The sequence below is a fragment of the Gouania willdenowi genome, chromosome 9, assembly GCF_900634775.1.
Source record: "Gouania willdenowi chromosome 9, fGouWil2.1, whole genome shotgun sequence".
NCBI classification, from domain to species: Eukaryota; Metazoa; Chordata; class Actinopteri; order Blenniiformes; family Gobiesocidae; genus Gouania; species Gouania willdenowi.
The window spans coordinates 20,770,509-20,798,053 of record NC_041052.1 but is presented as its reverse complement, the minus strand read 5'-3'; the positions used below and the strand labels follow the sequence as shown (position 1 = coordinate 20,798,053).

The 27,545-nt window shown below is 38.3% G+C and overlaps 2 protein-coding genes and 1 pseudogene across 2 annotated transcripts; 1 reads left to right on the top strand and 2 right to left on the bottom strand.

Moving 5' to 3' along the window:
- Positions 1–358: 358 nt before the first annotated feature.
- LOC114470475 (uncharacterized) lies at positions 359–476 on the bottom strand (annotated as a pseudogene).
- A 2,751-nt stretch (positions 477–3,227) lies between these two features.
- Positions 3,228–8,094, bottom strand: ela3l (elastase 3 like). The gene is made up of 8 exons (XM_028456796.1): positions 7,986–8,094; positions 7,700–7,788; positions 7,416–7,513; positions 6,211–6,339; positions 5,695–5,831; positions 5,186–5,331; positions 3,359–3,511; positions 3,228–3,280 (listed from the first exon to the last, which is right to left on the bottom strand). Exons 1-8 carry the CDS (start codon positions 8,023–8,025, stop codon positions 3,263–3,265), a joined length of 810 nt encoding a protein of 269 aa, XP_028312597.1. The 5' UTR covers positions 8,026–8,094; the 3' UTR covers positions 3,228–3,262.
- Positions 8,095–14,464: 6,370 nt separating this feature from the next.
- bco2l (beta-carotene 15, 15-dioxygenase 2, like) lies at positions 14,465–27,320 on the top strand. The gene is made up of 12 exons (XM_028456795.1): positions 14,465–14,542; positions 16,549–16,726; positions 16,818–17,029; positions 18,121–18,236; positions 18,383–18,485; positions 19,456–19,596; positions 23,591–23,751; positions 24,063–24,233; positions 25,676–25,813; positions 26,463–26,645; positions 26,807–26,917; positions 27,103–27,320. Exons 1-12 carry the CDS (start codon positions 14,509–14,511, stop codon positions 27,217–27,219), a joined length of 1,665 nt encoding a protein of 554 aa, XP_028312596.1. The 5' UTR covers positions 14,465–14,508; the 3' UTR covers positions 27,220–27,320.
- The last annotated feature ends 225 nt before the right edge of the window (positions 27,321–27,545 follow it).

Here is a 27,545-nt window from a genome sequence, read left to right as displayed (position 1 = left end):
GCACAGTCAATACACACAAAAAATAGAAATATTAGTGAGACGTGACAGAATTTGTGCAGACTTCATCTGTACCAGAAAGTTCATCTTGAAGGCTCTTAAAAGACAGGTTGTGGATCTGATGTTATACCTTCTAACCATTCATGGAGTTAAACTCCCTTAATAATAATAATGCATTGGATTTATGTAGCACTTTATCATAGACACTCAAAGTGCTTTACAGAATTAAGGCATTATTCTTTCACTCCTGGGGCCGACTGACAGAAGCAAGGCTGTTGTAGTGTGCCTATCAGCCCCTCTGACCACCACCAACACTCACTGTTTTGTCCAAAGACACAGAAACCATTGGAGCGACTGTCCCCTACTGTGGCACCTGGAATTCTCAGTGGTCTCCCCTCCAACTACTAACCAGGCCCAGACCTGCTTAGCTTCTGAGCTCTAATGAGATCAGGCAATGACAGGCTGGTATGGCCACAAAGCTTTATCTCCCCTGGTTAAAACTGCCTTGTATTAAGACTTCAGCTTCACAGCGAAATGTTTTCAGGTTTGATTACCAGGATTACACTTCAGACCTTTAGGTTTTACAGAGCACGAGTAATACAGTAGCAACGCAAAGTCGCAAGTCAGCAACTCAACCCTTCCATCAGTTCTAATTTAAAAAAGAGAAATCAAAACTCAAGCCTTCCAAATATCCTATTTTCTCTCTTCTAATTTATCTCACAGTTTTTTTTTTTTTATGATCGCTAACCAACATTGGTCTGAACTGAAGCCACATGTTCAAATTTTTAACACAGCCTGCAAAACAGAAGTTCATGTGGACTAAACTGTGAATCACTTTTTTTATTGCTTTCACACAAAATGCATCCAGTGACCACAGTCCCCAAAATGTATAAACTCTTACACTTTTACATTTTTCAAAATGCTAACACACTGTTCAAAACAGTTGAAAACACAATCAAAACAGAATAATTGGGGGGAACAACATGGAGAATGTCGGCGGCAGCCATATTGAAATCTATGGAAAATGATATCAAAATATTGACAAAAAATGGACCAATGCTTGTTAGCAATTAAAAAAAGGCAGTGGCTATCCGTACGGTTGCCGTATCAAAATACCGACATTCTCTCCATATGCAGCGCCCATATTTGACCAGTTTAAGTCACGTGATAGGTCATTCATTGGTCAATTTAGGTCACGTGTCTAAGACTAAACCTAACCCTAACCCTAACCCTAAGACGCTACGTACGTGTACTTCGTTGTCCGTACGGCAACCGTACAAAAGACACTTTCATTAAAAAAATAATAATAATGATAACTGTCATGGAAGTTTGTGCCCAGCAGTTCCAATTACAGAGACAGCACTTCTAATATTACCCTGCAACAACATACATACATTATGTGAGTGCATGTATGTGTACCTATGCATGTATATCTGATAAGGAGGATCACTTACAAGTAAACTGATTTTAGATTCAGAACAAATGTAACAAAACACTTTTGTCTAACAAATTTACAAAAACACTGTACCGAGCTTTTATTTGTGTCTAAAGAAGTTAGCTCATTAAGTAAAAAACAAAAAACAACCTACGATGTCCGCAAAAAGACTGAAAAGTAATGTTTTCATCTCACGGTAAAACAAATTATTGGTAATAATACAGGCGGCGTTGTAGTGTGTTTTAAAAGTAGAGCAGCTGCACAAACTTTCAGCTTGTTGCCACCTCCTCCCCTCGTTAGCATTCAGGACACCAGCAGAGTGTCCCTTAGGTTTTTGTTCTGCTTTCTGGCTCCGTGTGTGTGTGTGTGTGTGTGTGTGTGTGTGTGAGAGAGAGAGAGAGAGAGAACATGGGCATCTCTCAATTGGTGAGGACTTGCTTCATTTGGAGCAACTGCAGAAAGTCTGATCTATGGACGTCCTCTGTAGGATTGAAAGACATTCATTATTTGGGTGGGAGTGGATACACTGACCCAGAGCTCCAACGGAAACAAAGGCTCCGTTTAGCCTCTGACACTTCCCTCAGCAGCATGAGCACATTATTAAATTCATCGGTGCATGCACAAAACAAACAGTATTATTAAAGTCAGATTTTACCTGGAAAATATTAAGATTAAAAAAAAACTTTTTCTTGGAAAATCTAACTAAATAATAATAATAATAAAAAAAAGTTTCATTTCAATGTAAATTAGATCATTTTTTTTTTTTTTTCATTTTGTTATTTTTAGAGACTACATTTTTAGGTGAAATAAAACAACACACATGAAATGTATCAACATTTTAGCAGTTAGCTTAAAATTGACTTTCAATTCAACATTAGCATTGTAGCTAAAGATGGGTGAACTGTACAATGCCTCTGCTTGACTAATGATGCACTTCAAAAACATCAACAAACTAAATTTTTATGCACTCAGAAAATAAGTTTGCCACAGCATGAATTAAATTAAATGTGATGGATGATGGTTTTTAGATATGAATGGATTGAAGAATGGTTTATCAATAATTGGATGATGTCCATTGCAGAGGTTACAAACAATATTTGAAATAATTGAATCTATCTTTTTTACTTAGATATTTTTTCAATGTCTGTATATTAAATAACAGTTAAATTTCCATTAAAATTAAAGGAATTTGTGGCAGAACTACACTTTAAAGGGTCATGGGCAGGGATTCATTACGGGTTCTTGAATGGAAAAATATATACAGTATATTCATTTAAATGATGTATTTAATATTAAAAACCCTGTAATCCAGCCAATGCAGACACTTGAAATGAGTTTATTTCCTGTGCGTGCGTGTGCGTGCGTGTGTGTGTGTGTGTTTTCAGCACATGTGACAGAAACAAAGACTGAAGGACATAAGCTATTATTAGAAAGCACAAATGCAACAAATTCTCTCTTTTTTTTTTGTTTTCAAAAGTGATTTACATTAATGACATCAATGTGTCTTGTAAATGTAACTTCACGTAAGGTAACATGTAGCTTTATTATGGCTTATTGTTAATAATTCATTTAAAGTTTGACTACTACTGTGCTTGAATTTGTGTCTTTTCTGAAAGTTCTGTTTGTGTGAGAACACAGTGACCCAATTCTTCATTTTGTCCAGTTTGGGAAAGTTGTCAGAAACAATTCCTTGTCATGAGTGCAGGAGGACACCTGCTGGAAGGATGCTGCCATGGTTTTCATTCCCAGTTAATCTCCCAGGGAGAGATGAAAATAAAGAAGTCATGCAAAAAAATCAGGGCATGTGCATGTATCTTTATTGATAATTCTTTAATTGTTCATCATGTTCTGCAAAGGAAATAGAAGCAACCATGATTACACAGTGTAAATGAGGTCATATTGGATTTATCGGTGGGTCTACATTACCTGGTCGATCCAGTCGTTGAAGGCAGAGACTCTGGTGAAGACGGTGGGTTTCCTGATGAAGTTGCAGCCCAGACCAGAGACGAAGCTGGCGATGCCATGAACCTCCCAAGCACCATCAGCATTCTGACAGTTGAGCGGACCACCAGAGTCACCCTGTAAACACACAGACATCCTATTATTCACCTTTACACCTATACCTGCAGAGTAAAGCACAGATCTAAATCAGTAGTGAGGATGCAGGAGGCACTAATGTTATCCATTTTTTTTTTTCCGTCTGTGTTAACTCCTCCTACTCCGTATGTCTGATTTTGACAAATAAGCTATCAAAAAATGCAGAAAGTTCCCGAGATTTATGTTAAACTTTTAGACATTTTTTCTTTCCCATGCATTCCTATTGCATTGAAAATTTCAGCTTTTTCAACTTTTCAGCTCTTCATCCTCGGCCATTCTTCAATGTATGTTGACCATTCAACCTTTAACATGTTCAACTACTACCTTCAACACATTTCAACCTATTTCAACTTTTTGCTAATGTTCAGCTATTGCTAGGCTAATGCTTTCGCTAGGTTAGTGCTAATGCTCGGTTAATGCTTTTGCTAGGTTCATGCTTTTGCTACATTAGTGCTAATGCTCGGTTAATGCTATTGTTAGCTAATGCTATGCTAATGCTGTGTTAATGCTAAAGCTAATGATAACTAATGCTAACTAATGTAATGCTAATGCTAACTAATTTATTGCTAATGCTAGATCATTTAATGCTAATTAATGCTAATGTTAGTTATTGTTAATGCCAGATAATCTAATGCTAATGCGAATTATTGCTAATGTTAGCTAATTTGAATGCTAGCTAATCTAATGCATTACTCATTTTTATCATTTTTATTGTTTGTTCTCTCTTTCATGCATTGCTGATGTTTACTTAAACGACATAATGTTTGGGAGTGGCCAGTACAGTGAGTACAGTGAGTACCTTGTTTGCTTCATATTAGTGCTGCACAATTAATCAAATTTTAATCGTGATCGCAATTTTGGTTGCCACGATTAAATACATATGATTGTCCCCAATATTTACATTTAAAATATGGTCTCTGCACACTGTAATAATGTGTTTATTTTGTTAGCCTTTGGTACATTTTCATTTCTTGGGGTAATGTTTTAAAATTATTACTTTTGTATAATTCTTTTTCAAGTTTCATTTTGCACTGTATTGTTTAAAAATAGTGTAATAAAAACACAGATTTTTTCCCCCTAACATGATAAATAATTGTGATTATAATCGTGGTTACAATATTGATCAAAGATAATTGTGATTATCATTTGTGCCATCGTGCAGCCCTGCATCATGTGACTGATTTTAATTGACTGATGTCTATTTAAAGGTGTAAAAACAACCACAAATGTTTGTTAGTCCTTACGAAGACATGTTGGCTTTTTAATGATTCGTCGATTATAATAAAGGCATTTTTATATGTCTTTTTTAAAATTTTGGAGTGCCTGGTTTTTCTATTTTTCTTCCCCCTGTTTTTCAAAACTGTTAAACTTTAAACACTTTGAGCAGCCAATCAACCCCTTGCCTTTGTTCTTCATAAAAAATAACGTTGTTTAAACTTGTTTGAACCATTTTGTGACTGACAGATTTTCATTAATAATAATGTTATTTCCTTTTTTATTGCCATTATAAGGAAGAAAAATACACATTTATTGTCCTTTATCAAACTGACATAAACTAGTATTGTAATGACATTTAAGCACATCAAGCACATTTTTTTTTCCTAATTCATGCAAACAAAACACACACACACACACACACAGAGTGAACCAACTTACGTTACATCCAGCCACAATTCCATCTCCACCAGCACACACCATCGTGGTCCTGACTGCAATACCCCACCAGTCAGGCTTGGAGCAGGTGGCATGGTCAGCCACAGGCATCAGTGCCTGCTGCAGCTGATCAGCGATGGGACCTCCGGCTAAAACGCACAGGCACAAGTCTATTACCATCATCCACGTACAATAGCTGGCTGTCAGAGCTGCTTTATAGCCTTCTTTCCCCCAGGCGTCAAATTCAAAGTTGGACGCAATATTTTCAATTTCGTAGTAACCTACACCCCATGTGGAGTTTCTAAGCTCTCAAGCATTTGGTTTTCCCCCATGGTAACTCTTCTTGCTCACGCTAAGACACAGATTGTGACAGATATACTCTTTACACTTGCTTCAAAGTCAGAAATTCTAATGGGAAGTAACATGATGGTATTCCACAGATGTCAAAATAGACACAAAATAAGTCTCAACAAACACATCACACAACTAATCCTTCCATAGCAGTGACTCACTGTACAGACGGCCCCATCCGGTGATGTAGCAGGGCGAGAGGTTGTCCAGCACAGTGCCAGCAGGAGGGAGACATGCCAACTGCACCTGGTCGCTCAGAGTCACAGGCTCTGACAGCTTTATCAGGGCAATGTCGTTGCTGCAACCACAGAGAAAAAGAGAGGGAGACTGGGTGAGGTGGTCTCACTGACAGTCCTTCAGAGCCAGGACACATACAGAGTGGGAAATAGAAAATGTATATACATCAATTTTAGCAGTCTTGCTTTGTGTAATCTTAGCGTGTGATCAATCAACACAATTTATATCCTTTTTCCTTCACATTTCCACGGTGGAATCACAGGAGCTACATGATAACTGAGATGAAGTTGAAAGAGATTAGAGTTGGACTGAAGGGAATAAATTGCATTTGAACCTCGGTCCACTTTATCACACAGCCAGGGCACAGATGAGATTATGACAAACTGAATATAGGATTTTTCCACTGGCTGTTCATACTGTACAAGCATGAGATGTTTTACCCGAAGGCCACGAAGATGGGGTTCCATTTCTCATGAACAATAATCTGCTCAGGCAGGATGGCCTTGGAGCCGGCCTCATCCTCAACCAGGTTGTGTTTGCCCACAAACACCCTGTAGGAGAACTTGGTGCTGTGGGAGGAAATGGGTTGAATCAGGAGAACGCTCAGAGAGGAATTGAATAAATTGCTGAGTTCGTGCTCACGATCAGTGGCAAAATGAAAGTTTGACCTCAAGAGAGATCTGGAGTGTATTTATTTCTTCATTAATCAACTCTTGGATCACTTCAGAAGACATTTGAGAAACGAGCCTGTGATTATCCATAATTGTGGGATTTCATGCTTCCAATCAGCAACGATTAAATTGAAGTAATACTAGAAAACTCCTTCGATACGCTATAATGTTGCCTAATATTTCAACTACTGCTAAAACAGTCAAAAAACCCTGTTTCATTGTATTGAATGGCAGTTTTCTCTCTAAAGCACACATGTCAAACTCAAGGCCCTTGGGCCAATTTTGGCCTGCCAGATCATCTAGTTCCGGCAAAAACAGGATTTTTTTGTAAATTACCAAATAAGTTGTAGATAAAATACAATGGGGGATGCAATACTACATTGTTTACAGTGACTTTAAATTGTAATTATTTCTCACAAATTATCCCACAGAATTCTGGCAAATTTCGAGAAAATTAGTTGCAAAAGTGAAGGAATTTTTAGCAATTGCCGAACATTCTGGATTTTGTTTGCTTGCTTTTTTCCTTCACTAAAATATGAATTTTTCTGGTCTGCCCCACTTGAGGTCAAACTAGGTCATAATGTGGCCCATGAACTAAAATGAGTTTGACACCCCTGCCTTTAGGGTTAACTAAAAACATTTTGTAACTTTTTTTTAAATTTTTTTTTTTTTTTAATTTTGCTATTAAATGTAATATTTTATAGGTACAGTATATTAAACATGCTTGTTTTGCTTAGCACTTTAAATGAAATTGATCTACATTCCACAAGCATATACTGTAGGTGGGTTTTTCACATGTTTGAGGAGAAAAAGTAAACACCACAAAAAGCCTGGACAGAACTCTGCATGCCAAGGTGCTAAGTATGAATATCAAACTCTTTATGCAATGGGATCGGTGTGGATGTGATTCTATATGTATTTAAGCACTGTGCTTTAATTAGTTTTGGCTACTGCAAATGATCTGTGGCTCATACTTGATGCAGTGAGCAGCTGTCATGACCCAGTTGGCAGCAATCAAAGAACCCCCACATGTGTGCCTCCACACTCCATCCCTCTCATACTGCAGAGAGATCTGTGGATGGAAAGGCACAAAGGGATGTCAGTGTAAATACAACACCACCATTCAAAACTTTTATTTAAAATAAAGCAATTATTAAATAAGAGAACTTTGATATCACATAAACATCTGCTGAACCGGTCAGATCTGCTGCTGAGAAAAAGAAAAAAAACACTGGCAGATGTTTAGACTTCATCGTACCTGCCAGGGCCAGCTGTGGGGCTTGGCATTTACTCCATTGACCACACGGGAAGTCAAGGGCTCAATGGGTGGGGTGCCACACCCAATGGCTGGAAGAGGAAGAGATCAAAAAAAGGAGATTATTGAGGAAAATGGAAAAACGAATTTGACTGTCCCACTCTTAAAACAACCTGTAACGTATTTGTTATTATTCAGAATTGCAGAGTTTCAGCATCATGTGAAGCTCACACACAAACTTTCAAGCGTGCAGAAACAATTAGCACATGAAGATGGCAGATGTTCTTACCACTAGCAATAAGCACTGAGGCCAGCACAATGGGGATCATGTTGATTGATGCTCTCTGCTGAGGGACAGCAGGATGCACACTCTCTTTTAAACTTCTTTCCTCAGGCAACACCTGCTTCAAAAGCTGCGTCATGCACACGCTCTTATTGGTTGGTCTATGGGGGGACACGGATGGACCAATAGCAGAGAGGGTTAGTGTATCTGAATGCTGGCTGGATCACGCAGGTGTATTTGCTGGAACATTTCCCATGACCTTCCTGCAGGATTATACGCCACCATATGCTTGAACTGCACACAGGGGTTGTTTTTAGTTTCAAATGCACTGATAGGTTTGAATTAATCAGATGTTAGTAAATTCTGAATACCGTTTTCATACCCCCGTCTTTATTTTGACACCTTTACCGTTTCCATTAAGCCTTTTTACCCAGAAAATTGAAATTAAAGCCTTACATAACTGCGTGGGAAGACAACATCTGGAATATTGGCACTCACGTTGTTTGACGAATAAAACAAAAATGGAGCTTATAGCCTTCCTCAAATAAATAACAAGTAGACATCAAGAACCAGATGGTGTCATTGGTGCAAAAAGCAATGATCCTTGACATCTTACAAGTCACCCAGTTCTTCTGAGTCAGAAGTGGGAAACTTATTCCCACAACACACACGGCAACAGCACACTTGCAATTGTAAAGGTAAATAGGGTACTTAAAGTTGATATCTGGAGTTTCTGAGAAATCTATGTTTATGTATGATTCTTTTGAAATTCATAAAACTAGTCTTTTTCTATGGTCTACTGCCAGCGGTCATTCATATACATTAATGTTTATAAGTCCCTCCTTCGTCCTATAGACGATCACAGACTGCGCCCAGCCAATAAGCTTTGACTTCCTGTTTTTGAGACTGTCAATCAAAGTGAACAGAAACAAGACTGTGCATCACAACAGCAAACAGGTAAATATGATTTTGGCTCTTACCTGACCCATAGACCTATATCAATGTGACCCAATGCGACCTTGTTATGTTCCGTGATGCGCGTGCAGAAAAGTTGAGGCATGGCTTCTGGTAGATTGCAGAGGCAGGGGGAGGAAGTTAAGCTGTTTAGGGCGGGACATCGAGACGTTTCTCAGAAACTCCGGATATCAGCTTTAAAGTCAGTGTAAAGCAGAAATAAATGTATGTTTTGAGTTTGTCACACCACAGAAACATGAGTCATTGACCACTCAGCCAAATTTGAAAGATTAAAAAAATCTAAAAAAATTAGGTCTCAAAATCATGGAAAAACAAGCACTGCTCTGGGAGAGAGCAGCGTGGAAGCGGCTCCAGCGGCGATAGTGCTTCCGAAAGTTCTCGGCCAAACAAGGTGTCAGCGGAAAGGTCTGCTCCGCCTGAGTCCAAATATGAGTCAGAACTGCACCAGCTAGAGGCAAAAAAACAAAATTGCGGTTTATAAAAGTGCTTATATCATGGAAAATGTGGCACCAGCGGACACGCTTTATTCCCCTGAGTCCGAATATGTTGTTTGTTTTCCACTAGGTACCGAATTACACTCGCTGGAGGCCGCGGAAGTTTGGTGGGCTTCAGCAGCAGGGTCGGGTTTATGCTAATGATGGCTCTGTTATGTAACGTGGCTATGATTTGTGACCCGCCCACTGAATCGTGAACACAGAAATTTGAAAACTAAACAGTTTTTGAAGCCTAGCTCCACAATTACATAATGAATGGTTGGATGGCTTTGTACAGGTTTTAAGGAATACATTTATGGCCTATTTAATGTGTTTTGAAGAAAATGTCAGTATTTGCTTTACACGGTCTTTAGACATTGACCCGGTGCATCTTTATTTATTTTTTTAATGACACAGGATGTTGAGTAGATATGAGACTTGAAGAAACTAACAAAACTCAAGAGGTATATGAAATTGTCCTCATGTAGCCCTGGGCTGAATACTAACCAGAAACGCTGTTAATCTGTCAAGTGCTGCTTAGGTAATACTTTATGTCACAGACACAATAAGGTGTTACTGCTGTAAACAGGTGGTGACTAAAAAAAACTGTGTCAGGAGATTTACAACTACTTTCTTGATGTTCGTGGTGAAAGATACTGGATGAACAGAAAATCATTTGGGCTTAATTCTAGCTCAGCAGCCTCAGGAAACAAACAAACCTTCTTCTGCCACAATCAGAGGTCAGTCAGACTTATTCAAATCTTGGACAAATTGGAGTTTGTGTTGATATCATTGTTTAGTTTTCCTTGTTGACCACTAGATGGGACAATTTATCTGTTAAGACTGACTCGTTACTTTGTAAGAGATGTCTCATCATCAGGGTTTTTTGTCTGACAAACAGCAACTAAGTTTTGCACAAAAGGTCATAAAAAGGGTAGCGTTACTTACTGATTTAAAAACCTTTTCAGACACAACAGAGCAAAAACAATAAAATAGACAACAGCAGACAACAGTGCACAAAATAGATCCACCGGATCTCCTCTCTGCTGTTACCTGATTAAATCTTATATATTATATATATATATACAATATACTTATATATTCACTCATTTTAAAATGGTCAGAGCACACATGTTAATAGTATGAGGTGTGCATTGAACTGTTAAAACCATAAAAATCAGGAAAGATGAATCAAATAGACTTTTCGATATGATAACGAAGAACTATAGAGAATTCATGTCATATTTGGGAAAAATAATGATGTTGGTAATTAAATGAACATTGAACTGAACAATGAGTAAATGTTAAATTAGCAAACAAATATCCAATAGATCATGAAGACCATATACCATTATATTTGTAGTGGAAGGCATATTCTTCTCATTAAAGAACATAATCATATGTTAATAATCCAATGCATTACACAGGCATAGGTGCATTTATGTTTGGGTACAATCAAATGGAAGATACAGCTTTGATGACTTTTATGTTTGATATGGAAAAATGTGGGATTTGACCAGTTTTAATTTAAAAAATTTGACATTTTTTTTAATTATTCATCCATCCATTCATTTTCAGACCCGCTTGGTCCTGTTTTGTCAGGGTCACGGGGGTCTGCTGGTGCCTATCTCCAGCTCACACTGGGACTCTTAGGCGGGGGAACACCCTGGACAGGCCGACAGTCCATCACAGGGCAACACACAGACAGACAACCACTCACACTCACATTCTCCAATCAACCTAACAGTCATGTTTTTAGACTGTGGGAGGAAGCCGGAGAACCCAGAGGAACCTCGCAGCACGTGGAGAACATGCAAACGCCACACAGTAAGGATCAAAGTGTCCACCCCTAGGGCTTGAAACCAGGACCTTCTTGGTGTGAGGCTGACATGCAAACCATTAAGCCATCGTGCACCCTTATTTATTCATTTATTTTAATGTGTCCTCCCTCTAAAATTAGGCCAAACATGGAGAAAACCCACTCAAGCAAGGGGAGAACATCCAAACTCCTTCCAGAATGGATCCAAATCAATGATGTACCGTAAATGTTTTCAGCAATTGATGGATTAAAAGTGAGTCTTTTAACTTGTTTGAAATGAATTGAGTCAAGCCAATACTTTACAACCTGAATATGAACAAACTTGAACTTTGCCCCTGAAAGATGTTCATTCATACACTGTCAGATTAAGTCTATTGTGTACTGAGACGAGGTGTACGAGTTCTATGGCCGAGCAAAGCTGACACCTCATCTAGTGAAACCCCCCCAGGGTTTATAACAGGTACACTTCAGACTGTTTCTGCTGGTGGAACAGCAGCTGAACTCTGAATGACACTATGTGTGAGCTTTATGGTTGCTTTATAACTCTTTGGAGCAGTAAACAGCACACTGCCCATTGCCAGTTTCCATGTACAGCAAAAGGAACAGATTTAGTAGTAATGTATAAATATTATTATGACATGCCTGTGCTATTGGCTGCAGCAAGCTGTGCAGGCTTTTTTCAAAGTCGTTTCCCTCACATGTCTTTGTGCTGGTATGTACTTCTCTGTGCAGGAGGCTGAGGCTTTTCATTTGGAGCACTATTCTAATGTTTAGCCCATTCTGGGCCCACTAATGTTCATATTGTGAAGCTTTTTCCCCCCCTCAAAACAAACATACAGCTGTATTTTCCAGTGGCTGCCTCATTTAACACAGGCACCGTGTTATGAGCCAAAGGGCTGAAGTAAATCCGTTGGCTGTCTGCTGCTGATTTGCTTTTATCATGATGTTAACAGGAGGCTTCCCTGGCGTTCACTTTTCAGTTGCTGGTTTATGGTTCGGTTTCCTTTTTCATGTCTTTGTTTATTGCGGTTTTAATTAACTGTTTTTCATTCCTAAGAAGTCCCAGTCTGAGAGCTACTAATTTAATTGAATTCCACGAGCACATCGTGACCCAACTGGTCTTCTGACAGGTCTTGTACATACTTGCCAGTTTTCAATTTCATTCAGGGAGAAAGTAGAGAAACTGGTTGCACTATTACGATGTGTTTACTAATGATTTCACTTCTGTTTTGGACGGTTTAATGTGCCAGTCAGGACTCAGTACTTCTATTATCTTTGGATTTTTGCTGTGTCATAAAAATCAGCTCAAATCTGCAAACAACAAAATGGAATAGTAAATTAGGGCTTATCCTCTAAGGGCAATTATTTGAGGTAGAGACAAATAGATTAGTTGTTGGTGTTGTTATGTCAATAACTTCCAGTTTTATTACATTCTTTGAATCCATATGTGAGTCTGTATTTCTGCAACTGCCTCGAATCATTCAAAATTCAATGCATGGACAGAATAGTCTAAGTTCAAGTAAAACTGCGAGATGCTCAGTAGAGGAAACTGACTCTCATCAGGAAGAAAATCTACTCAGGCCTTAATTTTTCTCATCAGAGTTTGCTTGATCTCCTCCAATTTCCCTCTGCAGTTCATAATCTGATCCTCTAATGTGACAGAGGGAGTGAATTTATCTGTTTGTCTGTTTCTGATGGATAGGAAAATGGGTGGATGGATGGATGGATCACAGTAATTTCCTTTGTTTTATTGCATTTGCAGGAGTTGCAAAAATCAGTTGCAACCTTTTATTCATCACCCCGCCCACTTTAAATCCTGCTGTTGTTGTCTGCATTGCACACAATCTGGCAGAACGACACATTGCGACATCATTAATGCCCTTTGATGCTACAGTGGCAAAGTGCTGCAACACATGCTTACTGTATTCAACATGTGGTAATATGTTGACAACAGTTTTGAAAAAGCATAGAAAAGATTAGATAAAAAACCTGTCATGGACGAAGGTCATTTTCAAAACGCATGTAGAATATGGAGCATAGATTATTTTACAAAAACAAAGGATTCTACCTTATGTGAAGTTTTTTTTAAAGTTCCTATACTTCAACATTGATATAACTATTAAGACTACTGTTACTGTACTACTACATTAATAATAATATTAGCCGTTTGTGTTTTTACTTACTTGACTAGCACATTTTATATGTCATATATGGAAAGTAGTTTGTGCATAAATTTCATATCAGTGATTTAAAAAAAACCCCACAGTATAGCTCTACTAGTAACCACATTTGGAGTACATCTACAAAACATTTGTTTACTAGTGCATGAGTATCACACTTTACTAGTGATGTAAAAAGTGTCACTATTTGTACTAGTGAAGCAAAATGAATCACTAATAAGCCTTGTATGCTAATAAAGGGGAGAGGGAAAAGCTAATTCAGGCTTGCCATTGGCTTATGAAAATACAACAACCAATCAGGGTATAGGATTACAATCCAGCACCAGTTACAATCAAGTCATAATTAAAGGTCCAGTTTGATGCTATTTTTCACCCATCTCTTTTTGTTCTGAGAAGCCCAACAACATATTTGAGGTTTATTTTCCCAAACTTTTAGTTTAGTTTTAGTAACATTTTTTATATCTACTAGTACTGTACTAGTTACACAAAATTATCGACTAGTAGTGGGTTTTGCTTTACTAGTCACTACTCACGCACTAGTTTGTCAAAAACCTTTACAGGTAAAACAACATTTTTGGCAACTAGTACTAGTACACTCAAAATCTTGCGAGTACTACTTGTAGGAAGGATTATAGCTAAATCCAGCTCCCTGATTGGTTGGGATATTTTTGAAAGCCAATGAGATGCCTTCAATTGGTTTTCCTCACCCTCTCATTGGTTTATGATGCTTACTACTAGTGACACTTTTTGCTTTACTAGTAAAATGTACTTGCACACAAGTAAACCATAATAGAGTACATGTACTCCAAATGTGAGTAATAGCAAACCTATACTGTGCTTTATGTTACTGATATAAAATGCATGCTCAAACTGCTTTCCATCGGTCACATAATGCAAACAAAGACTTGTAAAACAATGCTGTGGCTGTATTTTATCTGATGACATATTTACTCTGCATGTGGCAATTGTGTTTTGTGACTGGATCATGTGACTTCAACTTTGGTCAAAGGGTTCAAAGGCATCATCCACGCCTTGTATAAATCCCACACCTTCCTCACACATAATCCACAGAACAACCAGCCATGTCCAAGTCCTCCAAGCCACAGCCTAAGACCAGTGAGTACAGTTCACTCCTTCTTTCACATATGGAGGCAGGCAGCAAGCAAATCATTTGTTTAACATGGCTTCATAATGACTTGCAATATTACCTAACTGTGGATTATTTTTTTCCTTGCACTGTTTTTACGGAGTAGTGTTGCAGTCTTGCATTAGATCGTTGGGGTAAGACACAATTATTATGAATTATTGTGTTTCTAAATGAAACAACACATCTTAAAAACACGTGTTGCTACAATTAGGGAGATAAGCAATGAGAAAGCTTTTCAAAAGAAAGACAAGTCTACAGACCTGGATTTAAACAGAGATGGGAATAATCCTCTAAATGAACCTCAAATGTGAATATTTTTTTTAATCTAGTTAGGCACAAAATACACGTGTGCAATCAGACGTGAAGTGTTTCTCAGTTAGTCAAAATTATTTCTTGGAGTTCTTTCTTTTTTTTCTATTTCTACTGAATTTATAGAAATACATATTCCTATGTTCTATTGCTCCTGCTTCAAGGACTCCAGACTTGTTCAAATAATTGTGTAAATAGCTGATCCGAGTCATTCACAACTGTCGAAAATGGAATAATCACTTACGGGTCTCAACACTTAAGATTGAAAAGAGCAGTAATTGAAAAGATATGTGGCAAACAGATGCCAACAAGGTCATGCACATACAGTTTATATTGACATACTGTTTGATGCCATGGAAAATAACACAAAGAAGCGCTTGTTACGAACAAAATACTGACTTCAGAGAAATTATCGGAAATTAATTTGTAATCGTGGGACCAGCCCCCATCTGGCTAGCTCACCAGAGTTGCCGTTTTCAAATGAGTCTATAATAAATGCAGCAGGTGGAAATAAAGTGCATAGTTAGTCACAATACTCTGCATAAAGAATACTCTAGTTTACTGCAATGCTGCAACACAGAAAGATGTTTCTTAAAGCCTACAGTGGTTATCTCCTCGTCATTTTCACCGTCAGTGTTTTCATGTCAGGGGAATGAACTCTATTCAGGCTTTGCTGATTGGTTGCAACAACAATTCGAATGGTCCGAATAACGTTGATATTGAAATTTAACTTCTACACCAGGCTTTGTATCGAACGCCCGCGATTTGCTTCTGCTAATCACGTAACTCTTATGTATATTTTACAATCCCTTATTACATGTTGAGACATGAGGTAATGAACAGGAATTGGTTATTCAATAACAGATAAGACAGGAGATAGTTCAGGCCTCAGTCATTGTGCACAACCCCACTCACGCCAGCAGGAGGTCTCACAGTACAAAGGTACACCTGCCATGGTTCGTGTGCAACATCTTTCATCAATCCTCTGTTCCTGCATGTACAAAGTTGCACAGCAAGAACATGGTATAGTTGGCACATGCGGTGCATAATTGGAAAAGAGACACAGAGGTTACATTAAACAGAAGAGTAGAGGATAAAACTCCTGCTCACGTCAGTCCTGATTTTCTTTCAGCTTAATCTTAATCTTACCCCTATTTGGGTATGAAATAGTGTTTTTTTGATTGATCCTAGTCCAATTCTTGACATTATAAACCAATTATTTCAACGTGCTGTATTTTCTTGTAAAAAGGTAAAACTGACTGCGTCATTGGGTTGAAACATGGCTATTACAATCACACTTTGCTATTGGCTGAGAATTGTGAAACAACATTTGTAGGCCCCGCCCCTTCTATAAAAACTAGTACCTGCGGACTCTGCAATTTGTGGCAAGTAGGTTGAGAGAATGGTGAATAGAGAGATATAGTGAGTATTGAGTAGCTAGTTAGCATAGCTTAGATTGTTCTTTGGATATTTTTGTGTAGACTAGGCATGTCTTAACTGTTCCAGGAGCCCCGCCCATAGATAGATAGATCGAACTTATGAACTTATGAACTTGTAAATTATGCCTAATATGTGAATAACGTACGCCAGCCAAAACCTTGGGGTTTAGCTACTCTTTATATTAGGGACTAGCTTTTCATTGACTTTGTCTTGTCTGTCTTTCCAGTTTCCAGCAGGGAAAGATGTCCACAGGTCAAGGGTCTGGAGAGCATGGCAAACCTGGTACGTTCTGTCGAGGAAACCCCTGATCCCATTCCCACCACCATCAAGGGAACCGTTCCAGCGTGGATCAATGGGAGCTTCCTTAGAAATGGTCCTGGGAAATTTGAATTTGGGAAAGAAAGGTTTGATTTCAAACACCCTGGTAGAAGTCGAAGTGCTGCTTTGCTCCACACGCTTTGTCCATCCCAGCCTTTTGTCCCCTGTATGTCTCAGATACACTCACTGGTTTGATGGAATGGCCATGATGCACCGCTTCCACATCTGCGATGGCGATGTGACCTACAGTAGTCGCTTCCTGAGAAGTGACTCCTATGTCCGCAACTCAGAGAAAGACCGCATTGTGGTTTCAGAATTTGGGACATTGGCAATGCCTGACCCTTGCAAGAACATCTTTGCACGCTTCTTTTCACGCTTTCAGGTCCCCAGTAAGTACGTACTAATGTATTTAATGGTGTTATCTAATATAATCATCCCAACTTTAGAAATGTTTGTGTTATACTCAGTTTAGCAAAAATGCACTAAAAAAAATCTTATGAGAAATAAACGTAGACAAGAGCCCTCAGAGAGTGCAAACCTCCACCAAGTGCCAAATATCCTGCAGTAATCTGGATCAGTGATCCTGATCATGGTACAATGACCATTCACACTTTAAAGGCTTCAAGGCCATTGTTAACGATACAGTAAGTCCAGGTAAATATGAACACCCACATTTTTTAGAAGAATCGCGATAAAATGCACAATGGGGATCGAATCCAGATGAAACTCGGTGGGGTAACTGAGGAATCATCCCAACATACTTAATCAAATATCATAATGATCAGTCAATTACGGACTGAGACATACATGAGATTGGTGAGAGATAGGGATTTTTTGATTTCTGAAACTGATCCAGAATCAGTATAATGACCTGGATCTCTGCCAATATTGACTTAAATCTTCCATGGCGTAAGGTCTATCTTCGGTTTTTGACTTTTGATCTAATCCTGCTAACAGTCAAACAAACAAATAAGTGAAAGTACGTCATTGGCAGAGGCAATAAAAATGTTTGTCATGACTTTTGTTTCGGAAACTTTTCATAATATTATCATAATGAAAGTTGTATTTTGGAATGGCTTACGCTAAAGTGAAGTTTCTGCTTTTCTTTGCTCAATCCCAATGCTATACACTGCTGGATGATTGTTAGAGGACATTTAAACTTGTATTAACTTAAACAAATATCATAAGTATTTCATTAATTTTTTTTTTCAGACCTTGGAATGTAAGATATATTGTAAAAGGATGTTAAAGGCTAATGATAGCTCATGTTGGTATGAAGTCTGGATTATTATTTTTTAGATAAAAGGCAACACAAGTCAATAATTGTTAGTGTGCAAAGTGAGGGAAAGATCAATCACAAATAAGCTCCTAAAAAAATGAAGAAGGGACAAATTGATTTTAAAAGTAGTTACCAGCTTTAGCCTTGAGAGGTCTGAGTCTAGTTCCAGTGCAACATGCATTGTGTTATTCTTATTCACAGAAACCACAGATAATGCAAGTGTGAACTTTGTGAAGTACAAGGGAGACTATTATGTCAGCACAGAAACCAACTACATGAGGCGAATAGATCCACAAAACCTGGAAACCAAGGAGAAGGTAAGTTGGTGAAGTTTGAACAAAGAAACAAGTCTTTTTTACTGCTTAAATATGGAGATATCAAAAGTGTATGACAAAAGCTGTGAAGATGAATATGACAAGGTCAATGAGTAGGATGATGTGTGCTTTCTTTCTGTTTATGTAAGGTGGACTGGAGCCAGTATATCGCTGTCAACTCAGCAACGGCCCACCCACACTATGACCGTGAAGGTGCCTCATACAATATGGGAAACTCTTACGGCAAAAGCGGTAAACTTTATTTACTCTTTTGCATGTATTATACACTTTATACTGTATTTATCCAACAAATATGAGCAAATACAGTATGAGCAAACATGTGAACTATCCTATGGTGGCATTTGTGTTGTGTTTCGTCAAAGCTTAAAAAATCTATGCAACGAGAAGCCGTTTGAAATTTTTAAATCTTTAGTTAACACTAGGGGTGGGACAGTATGCAAAGTTCACAGGACTGGACAATGTGCGATACTGGGCTCACGATAACGATACAGGGCTTTATTTTTTGTAAGGAAAATAAATATAATATAACTGAGACAATTTTTTTTTTTCCAATTTAAAGTACAAATTAGTACCACTATGCAAATAGAATTAAAAAACAAATTAAAAATGAATTTATTGTTATCATGACACTCTTCAAAAAAAATTCCTGTGCATGAACTTTGCATAACACATTTAAAAAAAAAAAAAAACATGAATGTAGACCAGTCTACACAGTTTTCATTTAAGATTTTAGACTTTTTCAACAATATTAGCTTGTCTGCAGTTCAAAAGACACGCTCGCTTGGGATGGGTGTAGCAGAGATGGAAAGGCTTGCAACCCCCCCCAAAATAAATAAATAATTAAACAAATTGCGATACCATTTGTACCATTGACAGTATTTCTTGTGAGGCTTAATATCCCGATATCTTGTTGCATGATACATCGTCCCGTCCTTAGTTAACACACTAAAATTATGCTTGTTGCTTGTAGGTAAGGTTAGGTCTATATATTGTATCACTCAAATTTCTCTCTGCGTCAGCATGCTTTCTGAATAATGTGCATGACATAAACCACGTTAATGTCTTCATAATTCATAATTTAGGCGTTGAATCCTGTCCATTCAGTCAATTTATGGAATCGAACTTATTCGGTCCTTAAACAAAAGTATTTCTAAATATTTCTCTGTTATTTTGTATTTAAAGTCTTGTGTTATTCCTCCAGGTTTTTTCTACAACATCATCCGTGTCCCTCCTCCTGAAGAGAAGGCAGCAGAGGTGGATTCTGCAGACCTCTCTGGAGCCAAAGTCATTTGCTCCATCGCTGCAACTGAATCAAGGAAACCTTCCTATTATCACAGCTTTGGTGAGAGACACACTCACTGCAGCAAAGAAAAATAGACAGTGGTTCTGTGTTGTTGTCAGCATGCAGGAATGAACGGCAATCTGCTATTATCGCTGATCCAAACTCATACAGGTGAAGTGAGTGAATATTATCATCATGGAAGCTGTTAGTGGGTGAGGTATTATTCAGCAAATGAGATTTGTTCTCATTTGTGCAGAAAAATTGGGTTTTAAAGAAGCATAGGGCAGGATCTGAGAAAAACTAAACATTCAGTTTTTTTTTTAATGCTAATGGGTGATGAAGCTCTTTAAACCAAAGAGAATGAGTTCACACATTTTTATTCCTATTGCCTTGACAAGATTGTGTGATACATTTTGTACTTTTAGGCAGGGGCTATCAGTACGGTTGCCATATCAATATACTGACATTCTATTCATACGCAGCGCCACTATTTGGCCAGTTTAGGTCATGTGATAGGTCAGTCATTGGTTAGTTTAGGTCAAGTGACTAAGACTAAACCTTACCCTAAACCTAACCCTAACTCGAACCCTAAAAACTGTTGCAATATTAGGTTATAACCTAAATCTAACCCTAACCCTAAAATGCTACGTACGTGTATAGTACCGGGGGTTGACCGTACGGCAACTGTACAAATAGACACTTTCGTACTTTTATTACGGGTATGAACAGCTGTACAGTTCCGCTGATGGTGACGTCAAATGATTCTGGTGCGTGTTCTTGACGGCTTAGTGATGCGTCTCGTCGACCCGTGAATAGAAAAGAATGAGAAAAAGATGGCTTGGAGACTGAGAGAAGACAAGCACAGTGGACTAAACTACTGTTTGGTTCCACGGAGGCATGTGCACAGGTCTTGCAGTAAACGGTCACATGAACGGCAAATAAATAAATAACCGTGTCACAGAGTGTGGATCGAGCAGTATTTTTTGTCCAAGTCTGACCTGACAGTGAAAACCCCATCTTTGTCAAATAACTGACATACTGTATGCATGTGACCAAACCCGAATACCAGTTCTAAATATCTGTCCGAACCCGACCCGTCCGGTGCCGTCGGGTCCCGTCAGGGTTTGGTCGGGTGTCCACATCCTCTATCCACATTATCAGCTGTGCTCCGTGATCAACAAACATTTGATGCTTTTTCCTGCGGTGGCTTGGCTGATTGCTGCAGTTACACTAACCACTGTGGTGTCATTATGGAGTCTGATTTCTACATCCCGCCCTATGCTCTATTAAGTACATTTTGACAAGAGCCAAATATGGTTAACCTGGCAAGAACCAGTTTGATGTGTAGCCCTCCCTCTAACTGAGTTCTCCACCTCGATCTGGGTCTGTGTCTGGTGAATCCTTTTGGAACAGAATGCTTGAAGCTGATTGGGCGAAGCACCTGTCCACCATGATTTCTTTTAGCCAATCACACGGTAACAAAATATGACGTTGTCATCAGCATGCTCCACAGAGACGCTACTACAACAACAACAACAACATTCCGCTGGTGAAAACTTTCTTTTGGGATAGTAATGCTGCGGTCATTATGTCGTTGAGTTACTTTTGCCGTTTTTGCAACACGAGAATGCGAGTTAAAGGCACGTCAACCATTCTCCAGTGTTGACATCTTTCTATTTTGATTCGGAGCTATGCTAATAGCGGTAGATCGGCTCGTTCCTCTCCCGGCAACGGCGCATGCGCCAGTTTTGCTTCGGCGCTTCTGCCTTCATCACACCTGGATATTCCGCCCTAAAGCACAACACTGCCTCATGATTGGTTTCGAATCGTTTAGGTTCGGATTCAAAAGGCAAAGGCGGGAACAGCAGTTTGTGAACACCAGGAGAATCCATCTTGCAGACAAGATTAAAATATGTTTACCAGAAAAACCTTGTTGGAGCATTTCTATAATGTGTGGTGTTTCTCTTCTGCAGAAACGACCAAAAATAGTCCAACTGAAGAGAGTTGTTGCATTGTGAATTTTGAATAAAATTAATGAATAAAATAGTGTTTTTTCCGTATCCAGAGAAAATTAGTTTTTTGGGCAAGAAAAGGGAAGATTAATGCAACATTAGCCAGTTGGTTTATGATGTTATGGCTGAAACATACTGAAGTCAAATGAGTGCTTTCTGTAGAAGATTTAAAACTTTTGCTTTCTATAAACTTTTCAGAGAGGATTAAATACTATTTTCAACTTGTCTCAACTCTGTGCTTTCTTTCTTTTGTCACTCACATTTTCTTTCTCTTTCAGCGCAGCTCGCACTATCTCTCTCTCCCTTTGCCCGTGACTTCGTCTCCAAGTCCCACACAAAATTAGACACATTTGTCTTGTAATCCCATAATTGTATGAAATCTACATAAAAGAAATGCTATTAATTTTGCTGTAATGGCCTAACGTTTTTGCACTTGGGCAATTGTTTTTCGAGTTACACATAATTTTGTTTATTTTTACTGTGATAGTCTTGATTCATGCACTTTTTAGTTATAGTAGAGATGATCATTAATATATATATATATATATATTGGGTGGGTGGAAAAAGCTCTGTTGTTTGAGGGAACTCTCAAAAACTCCTAGCAGGAACAAGATGTCTGCTATGGGAGTAATCCTCTCATAAACAAACACATGAGTGCTGAATGCCAGCAAAAGGCCAACATTTTACCCAAAAAGAAAAATGCAAGAAAAAAGATTAATGCGTGCAAAGGGCATTATCTGACATTTGTTAGCTGATAACCAAACTGCTAATGAATAGGATCCAATAGAGGTTGATGCCAGACGCTGCCCGAAGAATAACCCTTTTCCTTGGTTTTTTCGGACTGCTGGACTATGCTAATGATGTCTATATCTATTGTTCTGGCTGCCCACTGTTATTCTGACTGACTGGTACAAAGATATCCTATAATTTAGACACTCTATAATTATAGTCGCTAATGCATTGCATAAAGTGGAGAAAAATTACACATTGATGGCAATGGTAATCAAGCCATTTACTAATCTTTGTCATAGTCTTCAACATTGTGAAAACAAGACGTAGACTGAATGCAAACAATAACACGATGAAAGAAGCAATAAAAAATAAACCAAATGAAATTTATATGGAAATGTTTTCAAAGACAAGCAGAACTAAAAAAAAAAAGGGTGTGTATTATAGCGAGTACGGCTCCTGAGCTGCAGTTTATTCAGTTTGCAAAAAAAAAAAATATGCTTCCATTATCTTGCAATTATGAGCAGCTGGTATAAACACTCAAAGTTTTATCAAGATAATGTTTCAAACCAAGACAATAAATTAGGCATTAAGGACAGATAAGGGCCTTTAGCAGAAAGTTACAAACTCACTTAAAGATACAATTAAACAATGTACACAATCAGCCGTAATACATTAATACCACTCACTAAAAAGTACATGTTTTATTAATATCATGTCATGAGGCTGTATGATGACCTTTGACTTCAAAGTTAGTTTAAAACCTCAGTATTTTTGGGCAAACCTAATACAGTACTGTAGTTTGTTCTAATATGTAAATACCTGAATCAACCCAACTTATTAATATTAGAATTATTGTTATGATAATGAAAGACATTTTATTTTCCATTCCATGAAGCACCGTGTAAGCTTAGGACACCAGTAAGCATTGTGGGGAAAAAGGCAAAATAGGAAGCAGTGTTCTTAACTTCCTAATGTTATGGACGGCCTGTTTACAGTCACTTGGAAACTCATTTTACATTCACAGCCAAATACACAAATCCCAAGGGAAATCACTTTGACAGGTCATAAGGTCCTGTAATATCTTTCCAGGACAAATAATAAATATGAAATTATTTGCACAGCTTATCAGCTGCAATAGGAACTCTATACAAACACATTAAAATTCATTACCAAAGTACTAAATAACAGCGGCAAAAGTCGAGTTGGAGCACATTTAATTTACATGATTAAAAACAGGCTGGAGTGAATGTATAAATATATGTACAATATTCATTCATTTATTTTTGACTCTGTAAACCTTTCCCCGACAGTCATGTCAGAGAACTACATTGTGTTTGTGGAGCAGCCGATCAAACTGGACCTGCTGAAGTTCATGCTGTACAGAATACAAGGAAAGAGCTTTCACAAAGTCATGACCTGGGAACCTCAACATGACACCGTCTTCCACCTCGTCAACAGACACACGGGCAAGGTGCGTGAATTTAGTCTCCCTCGATGTAAAATATCAAGCATGCCCACAGCAGGGGGAACAGTCAGAACAATGTGACATAGCTGTAAGTTGATCTCTTCATGCATGAGGAGTTTTTCCATATTTATTTTTCAAATGAATTCACACTCTGATGGATTCTATGTTGGCTGCTCACAGTTTCCATGTGATTTCATATCATACCCATGAAGCGTACAATAACAGACCTTTAAAATAATGTACAACAGTAGTAATATGAAGGGGATTGCTTATAGGAATCATATTATTACTATTAAGTTTGTTGTTGTGGCCGACAGGAGAGCGAGGTGAAGTACCGTGCAGCACCCATGTTCGCCCTCCATCAGATCAATGCCTTTGAGGACAATGGCTTCTTGGTTATGGACATGTGCTGTGGAGATGATGGTGCAGTCATTGGGGACTTCACCCTGGAGAACCTTCGGCGTGAAGCAGGAGAAGAAATGGACAAAGTGAGTGCATTTACTCCATCCCGAGCTGTAGCGAGTGGGAGGTTCAAGAGGCGGGGAGGGCATCAGCAACTGTTTAATGCAGGGATTTTTTTTTCTTTAATGTTGATTCTGTTCACGTTTGGTTCGGATTACATTTTAGCTCCATCATTGCTACTCATTGTGAATGCTAAATGACGACAGAGGATCTTAGGTAAACAGAAAAATAATGGAATATGAGTGATTACTTTTTCTTGGTTTCTTGGAGAATATGCATCAGTTTATGTAAATAAATACCATCACATCAAATTTAAAGCAAATTAATGATAGCCAAGATATAAATGATATAGTCAAACTATCAAAAATTATTACATGATGTGATCTTTTCCTAAAGACACATCTCTATATAATAAATAAATAGTTTAAACCTTAAAGAGATTATCTTGTAGTTTATGTAAAACAGAAGGTTTTGGTAAATCTGAATTCATTTTAGAATATTAACGTGAAAATGTACAGTAATGAAAAAAGACTGAGAGCGTATGGAAGGAATCGTCAAGTATTGTGATAATAGACCATAAATAAATCAGATTAAATCAGTATAGAAATAAAAAATAGAAATGAATAACTTCCTCTAAGCTCCACCCCCTCCTTTCCCTCCAATATGCTCCCATCTGAGCTCATTCTAAAGCCAAGCCCCCACAAGCTTGAACGAGCATTTGATATAAAAATTTAAAAAATCCCCCCAAAGCAAAAAAAATACTGAGCTGTGCAACTAAAAAACACCCTTCAGATGTGCTCATATGTGCTTGACATGAAGGCATCTGATTGGTTTGTTTCATCCGGACTGAATGGCAGGGATTAGTCAGAGCTATTACAGGATTCCAGGGGGTACGGAGCTCTGATTCTTTTCATTTTTATTTCTGAATCCATAATTAATAATGATGGAAGGACCATTTTATCCAGAATAACAGAAAGTGTTTCTGAATAGGATTGCGTACTCCACCTTTAATCAGCAGTTCATTAGCAGTTACACACACAAAATCTACCATCAAGTGAAAAAAGATTTAAAAACCAAAACATGTATGTTTTAAATATATAAATTAGCTACCGTAAATTAGCTTTTTAAACCTGAGAATAAGTTACATTTCAACCCATATATTGTTGAAATATTCATTCTTGTTCCATGCCAATCAAATAAACGATCTAATAGTGATAAAATGTATTTTTAAAAGCTGACATTTAGCTCTAGTGAGTACATTGCTACATTGCTCATGTTTTTGTGACTTCAGTCTTCGGGGTTTGAAATCTGGCAAGGTAAGTTAGCTTCTGAAAGTTATTCAAAATGTGACTTTTGCGTGTAATTTGTATCACGTTTACTTGAACATGCTCCCAAAATTGTGTTGCACTTTTTTAAAGGAATCACAAACACAGGTGTTTTGAAACGTCTGTCTGGTTTCTGTTGGCAGTTTTACAACTCTCTCTGCCGTAACCTTCCGAGGAGGTACGTTTTACCTCTGAATGTGGATGAGCAAACTCCTCTGGACCAAAACCTTGTCACTTCACCAAACTATACAGCCACAGCGAAGATGACCAAGCCTGGAGAGGTAGGATTAAATAGTACGCAAAGTACAGGATTGGCCTTGCATTTCTAACGTGTGATGTACTTTACTCCACATTCTTGGTATCAGGTCTATAATCATGACAAATACACTCAATTCACTCCCACACACTTTGTGCAATTACCCAGCAGGTTGAGGTGCTAAGCTACTTTTCCAAGACAGTAATTTCTTGACTTGCAGCAGCAAAAATGAATGTCCAGTGTGTAGCAACAATTGCCGTTTTGCAGCTTATGTGTGGTCTCACGCACACGCACACACACACCCTGCCCACTTTTTTTTTTCTTAAAGCCGAACAAAGATAAAGTGCTGAAAGAAAAGGGGATCTCGTTGTCATGACTACCACTGTGACACTAGTGTTCAGTCTTAGTTCTCATGCACCTATAACAACAGAAGAACTGCTGGGAAATGGCTGCTTGCTCGCACACCTAAAACAAGACAGAGATGAATGTGAGTCAGTTGCTGTAATTAAATATTTGAAGTCAGATTAAAAGAAAATGAGATTAAAAGAAAATGAATAAATCGTCGGTTAAATTCTGCTATAATAGAAATCACACTGTCACGCTCCATAGCACTGTGGCTAAAATGTCAAAGTTGCATTGATCTTCAATTCTCTCCAAATCCCCTGACCCTGCAGGTTTACATGAACCATGAGGAGCTTCACAACGACGAGCTTCTGCAATACGGAGGCCTCGAGTTCCCTCAGATCAACTACGAGAGTTTTAACGGCAGGCCTTACCGCTACTTCTACGCCTGCGGATTTGGACATGTCTTTAGCGACTCCCTGCTAAAAATGGATGTCCACACCAAGGAGCTTAAGGTACTTTTCTGACCCTGTTGTTAAATATACTGAGCATTTCCATATCAAAGGTATTTCTTCTCCCCTTTTGGCTGAAAATGAGAGGGCAGCCACAGGTTGTGAGTTTGCAACATGGAAAAGCTCAAAGCAGAGGCTATATTCACCTAATCTCTCCTGTCTAGGTGTGGCGTTATCCTGGCTTGTACCCGTCTGAGCCTGTCTTTGTTGCATCGCCCAAAGCTACTGAGGAAGATGATGGAGTAGTGTTGTCAGTCATCATCACACCCAGAGAAGTAATTCACAAAACTTTTTATACTTTTTCATTCAGCCGCGATCAGCTTCACAACAATAACTAAACACTGTGGAGGATACTGACATCACCAGACTCGACCGCACAAGTTTCTACCACACGCATGATACGCAAATCATCACTATGGTGAAATTAATGTTGTGTTTATTTTTGTTCCTCACTCCGCAGGAAAAAGGGACTTTCCTTCTCGTCCTGGATGCCAAAACCTTCACTGAGCTGGGCAGAGCCGAGGTCCCAGTTAATATTCCTTATGGAACACATGGAGTGTTTAATATGATGGGCTAGGTTTTCCACTGTGGCACAGGGACCTCCAACCACATAATCTGTCCACTGAATAAAAAAAACGATCTTGGAGAAAAGAATAAACAGAGTAACAAAAAATCAAAGCAAAGCTTTCGTTCTTAGCTTTCGCTAAGGGCCTCATTATTTCCAATTTATATATATTTAAAATAAAAAGAAAAAAATTGTCCTTATATATATTTATATATCATATCTAATTTGAGAAAATCAAAGAAAAAATACATTTAAAAATCAATCTCCATGGTAAAATAAAGCATGTTTCTCTTTTTTTTTCTACTCTAACGTAAAGTGTTTTTGCATCATCATACCAC

Excerpts from the sequence above, each read along its gene's own strand:
- ela3l (XM_028456796.1), bottom strand. The coding sequence starts at position 8,025 with ATGATCCCCATTGTGCTGGCCTCAGTGCTTATTGCTAGTG. Across the intron at positions 7,789-7,985 it reads CTCAGTGCTTATTGCTAGTG|CCATTGGGTGTGGCACCCCA; the intron begins GTAAGAACATCT and ends TTCCTCTTCCAG. Across the intron at positions 3,512-5,185 it reads GAATTGTGGCTGGATGTAAC|GGTGACTCTGGTGGTCCGCT; the intron begins GTAAGTTGGTTC and ends GTGTGTTTACAG.
- bco2l (XM_028456795.1), top strand. The coding sequence starts at position 14,509 with ATGTCCAAGTCCTCCAAGCCACAGCCTAAGACCA. Across the intron at positions 24,234-25,675 it reads CAGGAGAAGAAATGGACAAA|TTTTACAACTCTCTCTGCCG; the intron begins GTGAGTGCATTT and ends TTCTGTTGGCAG. Across the intron at positions 26,646-26,806 it reads TCCACACCAAGGAGCTTAAG|GTGTGGCGTTATCCTGGCTT; the intron begins GTACTTTTCTGA and ends TCTCCTGTCTAG.